The 13,968-nt window shown below is 38.6% G+C and overlaps 3 protein-coding genes across 4 annotated transcripts in view; 2 read left to right on the top strand and 1 right to left on the bottom strand.

Moving 5' to 3' along the window:
• LOC109404617 (eukaryotic translation initiation factor 4E-binding protein Mextli) overlaps window positions 1-13,968 on the top strand; it is a 52,954-nt gene that overhangs the window by 27,653 nt on the left and 11,333 nt on the right. Inside the window, exons 8-9 of the mRNA XM_062849042.1 lie at window positions 5,152-5,611; window positions 5,790-5,908. Of these exons, the coding sequence (XP_062705026.1) occupies window positions 5,152-5,611; window positions 5,790-5,908 (579 nt within the window). The remainder of the gene's footprint in view (window positions 1-5,151; window positions 5,612-5,789; window positions 5,909-13,968) is intronic.
• LOC134288823 (uncharacterized) lies at window positions 7,851-11,065 on the bottom strand. 2 transcript variants are annotated; one of them, XM_062854708.1, is made up of 5 exons: window positions 10,871-11,065; window positions 10,705-10,798; window positions 10,487-10,653; window positions 8,895-10,410; window positions 7,851-8,836 (listed from the first exon to the last, which is right to left on the bottom strand). In XM_062854708.1, exons 1-5 carry the CDS (start codon window positions 10,937-10,939, stop codon window positions 8,262-8,264), a joined length of 2,421 nt encoding a protein of 806 aa, XP_062710692.1. In that variant the 5' UTR covers window positions 10,940-11,065; the 3' UTR covers window positions 7,851-8,261. The 2 variants fall into 2 exon arrangements, with proteins under 2 accessions (XP_062710692.1, XP_062710693.1); XM_062854709.1 differs by having other exon boundaries at window positions 7,851-10,410.
• On the top strand, window positions 11,248-13,501 carry LOC134288822 (uncharacterized). The gene has a single exon (XM_062854707.1). The coding sequence runs from the start codon at window positions 12,209-12,211 to the stop codon at window positions 12,857-12,859; it is 651 nt and encodes a 216-aa protein (XP_062710691.1). The 5' UTR covers window positions 11,248-12,208; the 3' UTR covers window positions 12,860-13,501.

The following is a 13,968-nucleotide window of genomic DNA, read 5'->3' as shown; positions in this document are numbered from 1 at the left end:
GTTCGTTTCATAACTGACATTGATAGTTTTTTTTATCTGTAACATCCTTGTCAAATAATAAGGTCGTAAGTCTGTGCTCAGTATACAGGCTTATATGAATCATGTCAGATTTGTCATATCAAACTGATGTTGTTTCTTGAGATCTTTCCTTGTCAAATATTTGACCCTGTGTACTACTGGCCTTAGTGTGTCCATCTAGAAATTCACTACAAGGATTTATCTAGAAATTTCGTCAGGGGTCAGGGTTTGTATCCGGAATTAGAAATACCTGCTGGAATGCCTCCCAGGATTTCCCATAATACTCCTTCTGATTTTTTCACGCCATTTTCTTGGTACCTTTTAGAATTCATCACCCGGAGATTCTTTTAAATGCCCTCCAGCTCCAAGACTCTTCAGGGATTTTTGCTGGAGCTATTGTCGATATTTCTCAAAGAGTTCTAACCGCCCAAGTTACCAGCAAGCATTTAAAATAGCATTCCTTCAGCATTATAGTAGTCCTTACGGCAACGCTTTTAATGCAAATTAGCCGTATATACGCCTTAAGGCGAAACTGGAAGCATTTCCTCACTTTTTGGTTTTTGATTTTTTATTAAATAACGAAGCAAAATTTTCAAAATCGGTTTTCGTGCACATGTAGAGGAGTATGGATCAAGGTATCTTCTGATTTTTTTTTGTATTGGAAAATGTTTTTCGTTTTTGCAAAAACCATTTTTGAACAAAATTTCACAAAAAAATGGTTTCTGCAAAAATGGAAAACATTTTCCACCTCAAAAAAAAAATCAGAAGATACCTTGATCCATGCTCTACATGTGCACGAAAACCGATTTTGAAAATATTGCTTCGTTATTTAATAAAAAATCCAAAACCGAAAAAATGAGAAAATGCTTAAGTGCTGCTCCACAGCAGGTTTTGGCAAAATAACGGGCTGTCTTAGTGCAACCCTTTCAGGAACGTCGTTTCAAGATGTCAAAGAAGCGTAACGCCCACGGTAACACCTCGTCGTTGAGCGTTGAGCAAAATAAAACAAAAATATATTTACACCTGTTTCCTCTTGCTCCCTCAGCATTCCCGCTTCCTCGACTATACACACTCTGGCTTGTCGTACACTTTTTTGCTTGTTTTAGTAGTAATTGGGATTTGAACTTGTGATCCCCAGATAACAAATTAAAGTTGTGTTGCTGCTCCACGCTGCAGAATATGCTACAGCTGTTGCGATGATGTGCGCTGATTTTATCCGCAATATAAAGAATAATTAGAATGCGGCTTAAATTCCAAACATTCTTTTTGTATAAGCATTTTCCTTCCATATTCGTTCTATGCCATATTACTATTCCCTCTTTCGATTTATAACTTAAGATCCGCCCAATGATCCACTTATTCGGTGCACTTCCGATTTAATAAGGAACGGCAATTTTTGAATGGCCCAATCCAAATCAGCTATAGCAATGTTTCTCCGGTGATTTCTGATAAGGGAGAGAAAAACGAATAAGCAACTCAGATATCCAAATTTGTCAACAAAGGTCTGTAAAGCATGTAAAAGAGATGGCATGAGCTGTCAAATGCATAACATATCTCCCATACTCTTTGCTCGTAGCATTGGTAGAGCATTTAAAAAGCATTTTCAATGCTTCGGAGCAAAAACATCTCAGGCAGTCCAAATGCTAATTAAAAGCCGAAAGCTTTTGAGTAGCACAGCTAATGCTAATTCAAGGCAGCTATGCATTCGAACTGCTTATGTAGGGCTGCAAGCAGTTCAAATGCTAAAAACGATCTGTTAAACAATTATACGGCTTATTCAAATGCTTAGTGGTTACCTGGGATTCCTTTACCAGCACACTCTAACATTCCTTTCCCTTCCCAACTGACTATAAGGACGTGACCGGCGCCGTTATTGTTCAAATATGTATGAGCTGCTTAAATTGCACTTTGAGAATAAGTGGAGTGTCCCAGCCTTTATTCATTTGGATCTCAGTGCAATTGGTACCAGCTCAGATCAATCACGGAGAAGCAACCATTGACATGTATAGTCAGATTTGATCGTTTTGATCGTTGATCGGACTGTTCCATGAGTTTCTCTTGTAATGTCACCTGAGATTCCTTATGAACTTATGTAATTCCTTGTAAGAAATTCCCGGAAAATATATTTCTTCCGATATTTTCCGCAAGTGAAAAATCATTCGAGAAATCTCGTGAGGAACTTTGGAACAAATCCTGTGAAAAACTGTGGCATCTTGAAAAATTGTTCTAGTAGTAATCCTGGGAAGGAATATTAAGGAACTCTGAAAAGCTCTAGGAGAAATCCCGGGAGGAACTACGAGCGAAGTCCCATGAAGAAATCCAAGAGAAGTATTGGACAACCCTCTGGAAGAAATCTGAACTTCTATAAAAATCTCGTAAAAATTCTAGGATAAACTGAAAGCTATCCCAAAAAACTGCTGAAGGAATTATGGATTAGTTTTGGAAGGTTCTCCGGAGCGAATCTAGCGAGAAACTCTGGAAGTATACTGGGAAACCCTCTAGAAAAATCCCGGGAACAACTCTCAGAAATCCCGAAAGAATAAAGAACAACTCTGAAAGAACTATTTATGGGAAGTTTGTAAAACCTTCTGGATGGAAACTTATTAAAACTAGAGAAAGCCAGAGAAAACACTCTAGAAAATTTCCAGAAAAAATACTGTTTAACTCACGGAAGAAATCGTGGGAAGAATTCTGTGAGAAATTACGAAGGCATTTAGAAAAGGAATTGTAGTACAAAATATAAGGAGTAATCCTGGAACGAATTTAAAGAAGAACCACCAGCATGGATCACAGACACCGAAGTTCAGCTCAAAACTGCAAGCAATTGTACGGCCATGTGGCTTGTAGAATTACTGATCGAACAACTGAACTTTTTTGATTTTTTTAGTGTGTTTGGATGTCATTTATTTTTGACAACCAGAAACAATCTTGGAAGTACTTATTTGGATTTTGAGGAACACCTTGGGTAATAAATCTCTAAAATCTTAATTTTTGAAGATATTACCGACTGTTTTGAAGATATTACCGACTGTTGTCGAATAACCGGGGTAAACTTTTAATTCGACAAACTGATCACCCTACACAACCATGCTCATTGAAATTTGGCAACTCTATTTTTGTTTTTGTTTTGATTTCCGGATTTGTTATGGAACATAATTAAGGGAGTTAGAAGCAAAGGGGTGTAAGTGACAAAAACACACTTTCGAGTAAATAAGGTTTAAAGTTTTTGACCAATTTTTCATCCCATATGGAGTTTGAAAATCAACCCAATTTTCTCTGATTTATTGTAATTTTTCCAAATATCGTAGAAACAATCTTAAAAAAGTTCCTGAAAGCTTGAAATATGATGAATTTTATGATATGCTCAGCTCATGGTCACTTACACCCCTTTGATTCTGGGCTCCTCAATTTCAACAGATATTGTGGCGGTGCGAATGAAAAGCTCGTTCTGTCTACGATTGTTACCATCCTCAGTTCATTCCGGTTGGTCTCCAGGCGGTTTGGGTGTCGAATAGCAACAACTCATAACTTCCGGAATTAGCTTCTGCAAGAGAAGCTGCTGCGGGTGGGAGTATAAGCGCAATATCGAACTGTTTTGCATTTTCAGTGTACATCGCTGTGACATTTGATCACTTTTTAATTCGACATGTGTCGAATAAGCGGGGTACAAATTAAAAAGTGTCCTATTAAAACGTGTCGAACCAGCGGGGTAAGACGGTAGTTTCAAAATATACATGAATTTTATAAAATTTGGGGTAACTTTCGAATTAAAACTTTCAAAATTTCCCCTGGAAAACTCTAGGAAATTCATTTTGTCTTGAGTAGACATCCTGAAGCTACTGGAAACAGGTATCTGCATTCTTCAACGAACTTGATGGTGACTGCGTAGAAGTACAATTCTGGACGAACATTTGAAAAGGGCCTATCTGCTTTGCGTAAACAAACATGTTTTTGTCTCTGTAGGGCCCAACTGCATCCACCCACGCACATCAACACCCTTATCAGAAAGAGTGTTCTTCAAGCTATCTGTTAAGGGTGTTGATGTGCGTGGGTGGATGCAGATGGGCCCTTCAGAGACAGAAACATGTTTGTTTACAAAAAGCAGATAGGCCCTTTTCAAATGTTCGTCCAGAATTAGACGCTGTAAACCAAAAGATGGTGGCTCCACAGAGGATGACGCAATTCTGTAATTAAATGCGACATGTGGAGGTTGTAGGGAAACCTTGAGGGAAACACGTCCAGTTCGAAGCAAGTAGTACTTTATTATGACAATTGTTACTTTGATATATCAACGCCTACTACAGCTCGGCCATCTTGACTCACAACATATCGTCCTCGATGTGAACAATCGCTCCCCCAACGCAATCTTCCTCATACTCGATTCTGCTCGGGATCTGCTTCAGTTGAATCTTCAACCCATGACTCCTCTCGTATACGTAGTTCGAGAGTAATGCTGCAACCAGCTTACGTGACATTCTTGTTTCTGAATACTTTCTCCTCCTTATAACCTCAATGTGTACAAACTGTTGGCTTCCCATGGCCTAAGCGTTCGAACGACAACTTGAAGTCGACTCTTGACTCTTGAGGGATGTATTCCAGATTCCACAGTTATTTCCTCGAAAGACTTCAAATTTTGATTACATTACAGGCGAATGGTTCCAATCCCACTTCTGAAAATGTAGGGAAACCTTGAGGGAAACACGTCCAGTTCGAAGCAAGTAGTACTTTATTATGACAATTGTTACTTTGATATATCAACGCCTACTACAAGGTAGATGTCATTCATTAAACCCCTCATTTGAAAATCACAAATAAACAGACGTATCACTCTGCTCTACGAAAGTGATGGCTACTGGGTAGATGAACAACTGGACGCTGTCTTTAGTTTACATGGTGGCTCCACAGAGGATTTCAGTTTCTTTACCTCGAGTCTTAGTTAGTTAGTTTTTATTTTTAACCAAAATTTAGAAAGAGGGAAAAGCCCCTTTGAGTGATTTCTTTTTCTCTCAAACTTCGAGTCTCAAGCAGGACTAAGCAGGTACAAGCAGGTTACAAATATCTCCTTACATTACAATAGCAGTATATATCGAAGCTATTTTGAGTCCGGAAGGTTACCACGTCAATTTTTTACAGGTTGCCAAACTGGTGCTGGATGACTATTTCAGTAGTAACGAGTTCCTCGCATCTGTCGAGATGGGAGCCAGTTTCGATTTGCCCAGCTCGTTAGCATCGCCGGTGACGCCGATGCCGGGTCAGCACCAGCTGATCACCGGATCACCCTTCGTGGACAGTGGCGTCGGCTTGGATGTTATGGCCGGCAGCGGCGGAATGGGATCAATGGGTGGCGGAAGCTGCATAGAAGTCGATGACGATGTGTTTATCGTCGATCCTCCCACTTTGGGCGGCGGCGGCGGAAGCTTGAAATCGGGCGACAGTTCCAGCTCTTCCAGCTCGACGTTGGTAACGTCCACGCCGGTGAACAACGGGCTGAGCCGTTCGAGGAGAAGCCATTTCTCGCGAAAAGACAGCGCACCGGAAGGTATTAAAGATGGCGCTGGCGCCACGCCAACTTCGAAGGACGATTCTACTCCAGGTTATATTCAACACTCGTGAACACAATTGGGTCATTTAGCATAAGTTTGTGGCAACCTCATCATTTTTTCATATTCTTTTCATGTTTTTTCAGCCAATTCTTATGCTAAATGACCTGTTATTATTTTCATTCTGCAACACATTGCCTAATGACTGACCAAAACTCTTTCGCCTTTCAGTGAGAATCGTTCACGAATACGAACGTTTGATCTACTACTCCAAATCTCCCCACTCATGGGCTCTGCCACGTGACTGGCTGAAGATCTGCGACAAACTACCCTATCTAGTACGAAACAAGGTAAACGACACTCATCGCATGTCCTCTTCGGGTGGCGACTGCCTGGGATCCCCGGACTGTAAAAATTGTAACCATAACTCTACTAGCACTACTACTACCATCACTGGCTGTGGTCATGACAATACTAACAATCATAGCAACCATAACAACAACCACCATCACCACCAAAATTCGTTTACTAGCGATAGCAACAACAATAACGCCAACAACAGCACGCAGCAGGCGCGGAGAGCGGCGTTTTTCTCGTCGAAAGGTTGCCTCACTCGGCATGCTTCGCTCAGTACGAGCAGTTTCGATATCTACAGCGGTTCCTCGTCGGGCGGTACGGGACGCATCCCCTCGCATAGTAACTATCAGCAGTCTTTCTACCGGTATCCGCCTTCGGGTAAAACTACCGAAACAGGTGCCCCGTACCGATTGATGCGCTATAAATCGACCGGCGATTGAACCGTTGTGACGTTGACCTTAAAACGATTTGATTGGATTTCTCTCTCTTTTTTGTTGTTGTCGATTTTTGGAATTTGCTGTGAATTCGTTTGAAACGAAAATTATCATTACGCTTATTGTTGGTTTTGAATGATTTTAAACTGAAATTTTAATTTATTCCAAAGCTGTGAATACGTTTATCAAAAGTTTAACGCTGAGATTATTAATCATAAATCTCTTTAAGAAGAAAAAGCTTACTTTGTTACGATTTGTTAATTTTGCTGATATCCTTTGAGAAGATTATAAACCATGTACGAAGAAACGAGGCCTTCCATTTGAAATATGTTACATAGATAATTCATTCCTATATATACTGTTAAGTTTAACCAAACTGAATAAAGACTAACATTATTAAGATCATTGTTTGTGATACCATTATTATAATTATTCTCGTTGTATATACATTCTGTAAATTTGGTCAAGCTTTGCATACAGTAAGAGTTTTACTTATCATTTCTCTAAGTATTTGGATCGGATTGGGCCACATTGCCATTAGCAATATTCAGTTCTCAAATTCATCGTATTCGAAAACCAATCCGTTGTAGGATAAAACAGTCTGTGGAACAGTGACTACGTAGTGCTTTTTGGATTTTTATTGAACATTAAAATCTTAGTCAGCACTTGTTCAGCTGACGGGCTTGGTGGTCTAGTGGCTACCGCTTTTGATCCATATGCAGAAGGTCCTGGGTTCAATTCCTGGCCCGTCCCTTTCCTTCTACTTTGTATCTTTCTATCCACTTTCTCTATACTCTCATCTCTATATATACAACTCAAGTATATTCATACGTTCATAGCCATCGCTAGAACCAGAAACGGTTGAAAAGCCGTTTCCCTTCCTTCCAACTTTCACTGCACAGTATAAATCTACCACCCGGGTAGAGGTGAATAACAAACCAATAACTAAAGAATAACAAATTTTGTCATCATATCTAAATTTGCAATTCTTTAGTTCCTTATGAATAGCTCAGGATGACACATAAATAACAAAACATGCAATCATTGTAAAACTTGTAATTGGCGAGTTGTTCTTGAAAAGTCTCGAATAACATAATAATAACAAAAATTACTATCATTGTAAAAGTTGTAATTTTATGCAATTGACCCAAAATCATCAACAATATCAATACAATAACATAATTTACCATCATACTGAAATGTGTTATTATTTTGACATTCAACATATTACGAAAAAAAATGAAAAATAACAGCGTAATATCAAATTTTGCCATCATAACAAATATCTCTGTACTTATAATTTCTTGTATTAGAATTGCACTCTTGACATTATATCCATAAAATTGTAGTATCTATATCTATCTATATATATATATATATATATATATATATATATATATATATATATATATATATATATATATATATATATATATATATATATATATATATATATATATATATATATATATATATATATATATATATATATATATATATATATATATATAAATGCAGTGGCATACGTGGGACCGCGCATAACTTGCAAACGGAAGGTCCGATTTTGGTCGTCTTAGTTTTGCTCTGTTAGTTTACACCTAAGAAAGGTTTATGAGGCATAAAACATAGAAAAAATGAGAGTTTTTGAAAATCGATCTTTCATACATTTTGACCGGGGATTTGGTCTTGGCTAGAAACTTAAAACGTCAAAAAACGCAGTAGGCAAGACAAAGTTTGCCGGGTACAGCTAGTAACATATAACTGAATCATTTAGATTTTCTTGAGGAATTTCTTACATAAAAAACAACTCATTTGAAGTCATACAAGGAAAAAATATTTTGCTACATACAAAACTTATGCTTTATTACTTTTTAATATTACTACATTACAAACAGTTTCAAACCTACATTGTTCAATCAACCTGAGTGCGGATTTTACATTTCGATATGAAATGCATTATTCCATCGACGGTTTGTATGTTCATGCTGACGCATTGTTGAATCGAATTGTTAATTCTCATAACTTTGAAATTATCAGTCGGCACGTAAGAAAAAATGTTATCAAATATTGGCTTGCATTTCATCTGCTGACCAACAATGTACGTACAATTATCCTGATCACATAGAATTTCCTGAATATTAAAAAAGTTACCGTTCATGTAAATCCAAGAATCGTCATACTGATACGTCTTGCATGCTGTTCTATTACATAAATTTAAGCCTTCAATATGAGTTTTACTATGGGCGCTGAAAGACCTTACAATTACATCTGTATCGAACTGCAGGCTCTCCTTCAAAATATATAACATCTTCGGATCGAATCGAGCTACAATCGGGTGTTTTAACCATATGGCACGAGCCCAGTTTTCAACACGAGTGTTGACATTATGATTGGCTGATTGACAAAGCTTGTTCATATAAAATTTTCGTTCGATTTGTAACAATGGTTTCTTGGTACCAGAACGAAAACCTTGAAGCATACCGTTTCCTAGAATAAAAAAAAATTATTAGTGATTATCTGATGAACATGTAATACCAATATATACCTGCTTCGTACGGGAATAGCGAAAAATTATACAGAGCTCCAAAATTCCGCACTGCGTCAATCAAATGACTCAGTAAATGAATATTATACGACATGTTGTGTTTGCCATATAAATTTTCAAACTGTCGCAGGAACAAATTGAGTTTCTTTTCACAAGAAGAAATGGTCACTTCGTTTAACTTAGGATCCAAGAGCTGATGAATTGAAGACGATAGCAGCATTACATGATTCATATATTTTTGGGGCATGATGCCAACAAGCGCCGGATACAAGTAATGAATGAGTATTGGCTCCCATTCATTTGCTTTGTATTTTTTGTATTCTCTAAGTTGTCGTGGGTACCTGGGAAATGCAGATGGTGGTCGAATACTCAGTATTCTTGACTCAATGTCCTTTAAGTGAGTTCCAATATAAAATGATTCCTTGTGGTGCTCGCTTTCAGTCCATAAAGTCCAAAGTTGCTTCATTGCACCGAGCAAGACCGAGTGCATATAATCTGGAGGAAAGCATGCAATAACGTCCATGTACAGCAGAAAAGTGAATACTGTTTTCCCCATCACTCCAAGCTCCTCAACCCCAGTAGTTGTTGTTTTGTCCATTAACTGCCTTGTTTCAGTATCGTCCCTCTTAGAAACATTTTGCAAATATGGATAACACCTGGAATAATTTGTGGCCTTCGTTTCTCCGGGATGGAGACAATATGTGCAACCGTGTGAGCCATTGTATTGTTTCATATTTTGCACCTTACAACGCGCCACCGAATCCAAATTTACTTGAAGCAATAAAACGGTATATGTCTTAAGACCGATAGTAATTCCATCCTTTTGCAATCGTCGTAATTCCAAACATAGATATTTGAATAACAAATTGGTGTTTGGTTCTCCTTGCGAAAGCCATATACCGCCAAGAATCAGGTTATACTTTGAAAATCTCAAATTCGGGGGAAGATTATTCAATGTAACAAACACAGGATACAACGGTTTCTGGGTCGTGCATCGATATGTGGCTGCTCCATCTGTGTTGGCACTCAGTGTAAGACATTGCCGTGACTGTTCCTTAATAATTTGTTGAGCATATCTTCCGCACATAACGTCTGCAATCTTGTGCTCCTGAACATACCGGTTATATCTTTCAATTTCAGAATCGTATTGAATTACGAGGTCTCGTATTTGAGGCTCCACGGGGATCGAAATGAAAAAATCTTTTTCCTTCGACTCGCATACTGGGCATGCGATATTCGTTTCTTGTGTAGATGGTCCATAATCATATTGGCATGCACTACAGTAAATTATACGGGATGAGTTGTACGGGTCACATTGAAAATGCGAAATGAATGCGGAGAAACATTCAGGAAGAACCTTCGTTCCGCACATAGTATTAAGCATTTTTAACATGTCTTCCACAGCAGTCTGCGTTAAATTATGTCGAACATATTGGTTCAGAACCATGAACAAAATGTCATCTACTGTTAAGTCAGCCCTTGTCGTAAAAAGTTTTTCATTGAGCGATGGAAATAGCTGGTGAGAGAAATAATAAATGATTTAGCAGTCAAAATATTTAAATATGTATTACAAAGAAGCAATTATTTCTTACCTTGGGTAAACATTCTTCAAACATTTCCGATCTGGACTGCTCATCTTCTGATCCTTCCGATATAGAATCAAATGCTTCTTGATCAGTACCTTCAGCAGTACTGTCGGTCTCGTATGAATGATTGCCCTCCTTGGTAAAAACAGTTTGGTTTGCTTTTCCAGCTGATGCTAAATGATTTTATTAGCCGGGTTTTCAAATTAAAATTTAATAATTATTACCATCTAGCTCGTTCCCCGAATCGGCATCCCTTTCTTGATAGCTACTGGATGGTTCACAGGACCTGCTAGAGCTCTCAATTATTTTTCGCTTTGGCTGTAAACATTATTTGAGGTTATGCATTTTGGAATATGTTTTTTTTTTAATTGGAATAATTAAAGTACATACCTTTTTAACATATTTCCGACCATAGTATTCATCTGCCAAATAAAATTGACGCCTTCGTCGCGCACTCATTGTAATATTACTACTTTTAATATAATTTTATGCTATGCAGAACTCCCCAAGCACAACTATTTTGATTAGCAGATAATTACAGTTAAACATGAAAAGGGCCCATGGCATAGGTAAACAAAAATTTATTTAATACTTATAGTTATTTTATAAAAGTTAAACAAGTTCTCAATTTACATATAGGGTCTGGGACCTTTTGGGCAGGAGCACCTATTTTGGGCATTTGCTGCTATAACACAGTAAATTTCAAACAGATTCACTTGAATTTTTGAACATGGCTAGATAGTGTGCACTACTGTGCGTAATGATCGTGTCTCAAAAATCAAGTCAATCGGTTAAAAATTGACTGAGTTATAGCAGCAAGTGCCCAAAATAGGTGCCCCTGCCCAAATGGTCCCAGACCCTATATACCGTAACCGCGTCTAACTCTAATCCCATTTTTTCGGCTTTTAATTCCGAACCTCATCAACCAATGCCTCAAAAATTAGATCTTAACTAATTTATTTGCACCCCTGCTGCTAAAAAGATAAAAAAAACCTCGAAGTTGAATTATTATTATATATAGAGTCAAGCATATGATTGTTGATAAGTCTCTATCAGATGTTGGTCGATGTATCACTGATTCACTGATTTGACGTTTGAGCAGTGTCGTGTTATTTAGGTTGGTATGTAAACAAGTTCATTTTCTGTAAACACGGCACCGCTCAAACGTCAAATTAGTGAACGCGCGAAAGGTCGATTAGAGGTTATGTGTGCGTGATTTGATGAGAGGTGGCTTTGCATCCAGTGCAGAACAAAGCGTCGCGAAATTTGGTGAAAGTTTTCGTTTGTTGCAGTTAAAAGTGCGTGAAAAATGGGTCGTCCTCGTAAAACACAACACCAAAAGTCTGCAGCGAAGCGAGCAAATGCTGCAAATATGCAGCAAATCGAAAAAGTGGTAAGATTTTTAGTGAAATTGGCCATCGATAACCTCCTAACCTAACCTCCTTTTGTTTGCAGGTGCTAGCGGAACAGCAGAAAAGTGAATCCGAACCTGAAAAGAAAAGGTCACGCTGCAATCGGAATATTAAGCAGGCGAAACCCGGCGAGGGATCGGCCTCCACATCTGGCGTTCTAGCGGAGCCCATACCCGACATTGTTGACCAAAGTGTTCCGGTTGTTGCAGATGAGCAAGTAAACAGTTCAGCGGGGCCATCATCGAAAGTACCGCTACCACGATATCATCCAGCAGATTCTCCACCAAACGGACATGATTTTGGTGGTCCTTCAAAAATGGTAAGCGTACCAGCTGATGGCGGACTCCGACAGAATACACCGCAATGCCCGAAACCAACTTCTGACAGTGATGATTCTTCCTGCACAAGTACGGAAGAGTTGTTCGCCGGCTTTCAAGAAAACGAATCGCGTCTGGCCTTGGAAACCATCATAAAGGAACAGCAGGATTCGATCGATAAGATGGCAGCGGACTCCGAGGCGCTGCAGAAGGAAAATGCGAAACTGCGGGCCCTTAATATGATGCTTCAGGAGTCCCTGGTTCAGAAACACGACAATGTTTCATTCACGGAGGTCAAAGGATATCCTAACAGAGAATGGCTTCTGAGTGTGTCGCAGAATTCCGAGGACAGTGACTATTTGTTCACAAAGGAGTTGCTGTTCCGATTGTTCCCACAAGGAGTGGGCAACGCGACACCTTCCGGAAGGCCATCAAACAACCCAAAAGGCCGAAACAAACTCGAAGGAAGCAGGGAGTTGGTTGTGCAACCGACTAAGCTTGACCCGGAAAAGGTGGCGTACATGAAAGGTAACTCTGTTGTTAATCTGTTTGTAACACATATTTCATTCCTAATTTTTAATTTTGCAGATCGCCTTTTCGAGAGACGCCAAATCCTCCAGGATCCCGTAGGGATTGCTCTGGAGAAGTAAAAAATGATCAATAAGCATATTGCGAATGTTATCGCAAATAATCCGACATTGCGTAAGATTTCTAAGTAGCTGAAGCCAGGTGGAGTGTTATGGCAGGATTCCAACGTCAATATAGCACTTCACTGAATGAGATTTTTTTTACTTTTTAACATTTCGTTGATTTTATCGATTTTCTGCAAGTGAATTGAATTGTCTTTAAGCTAAGGTTTTTATAACATAAAAACAATGTTTTATAATCTTGCTTTTTGTATTTTTATTTTATCGAAATAAAATATCTCATTTTACCATTCTCCAGACATTTTGAGATAATATCAAAATTTACTATTATTTTGACATTAAAGACGAATAACTAAACCTACCATTATTTTGATCTGCGTATTAAGGGCTGATTTTTCCATTTCTGTGTTATCAATATCTCAACAACAACTAATTTAGTTATTCTCGTTTTGAGGCGTTTTTTGTTATTATTTTGTTATTACAATGGCAAAATAAGTTATTCTTAAGTTTTTATGCCATAGAAATTGAGTTATTATTTTTGTTATTTTAACTCTTATTTCAAACAAACTAATAACAAATTTTGCCATTCAAACATTCTATTTTAATGGTAAAATTTGCCGTTCATTTACCATTCCGCTCTACCCGGGCAGATAACGCCTACAATTTATGCAATCAAACGAACTGTGCCGCTTTAGCTTCATAGTAATAATCGCACTAATCTATCACGTTACGCCTGGCATCCACGCACCAAGGTGAGCCCTCTGCCAACCATATCCCTCCAACACTCCGACATCCGCATGAGTTTGTGCAGACGCAGAGGTATATTCGGTCTGATGTGGATACAAACGATTGCAATCATCAGTTCCTTCCCCTTCCCCACATTGACCTGCAACCTGACGTTGCTGGCGTTATTGTCGCCTAAAAACAGAAGATCACCAACGCTCACACACTGAAGATGTCTGCTAACCCCCAGCAGATAATCTCATTGGTTCCTTGTGTGAGTGTAGTTGGTCTGGCGATACTGGACTGGAGTAGCATCTACGGGCGGTCAATCAAGCTCAAGGATCTTTATCAGTACTCGTTCAACTTCTCAGCAGACAACATGTGACCGC

This window comes from Aedes albopictus, chromosome 2 (genome assembly GCF_035046485.1).
Source record: "Aedes albopictus strain Foshan chromosome 2, AalbF5, whole genome shotgun sequence".
Taxonomy (NCBI): Eukaryota; Metazoa; Arthropoda; class Insecta; order Diptera; family Culicidae; genus Aedes; species Aedes albopictus.
The sequence above is the reverse complement of the archived record's forward strand: the minus strand, read 5'-3'. Positions and strand labels throughout refer to the sequence as shown.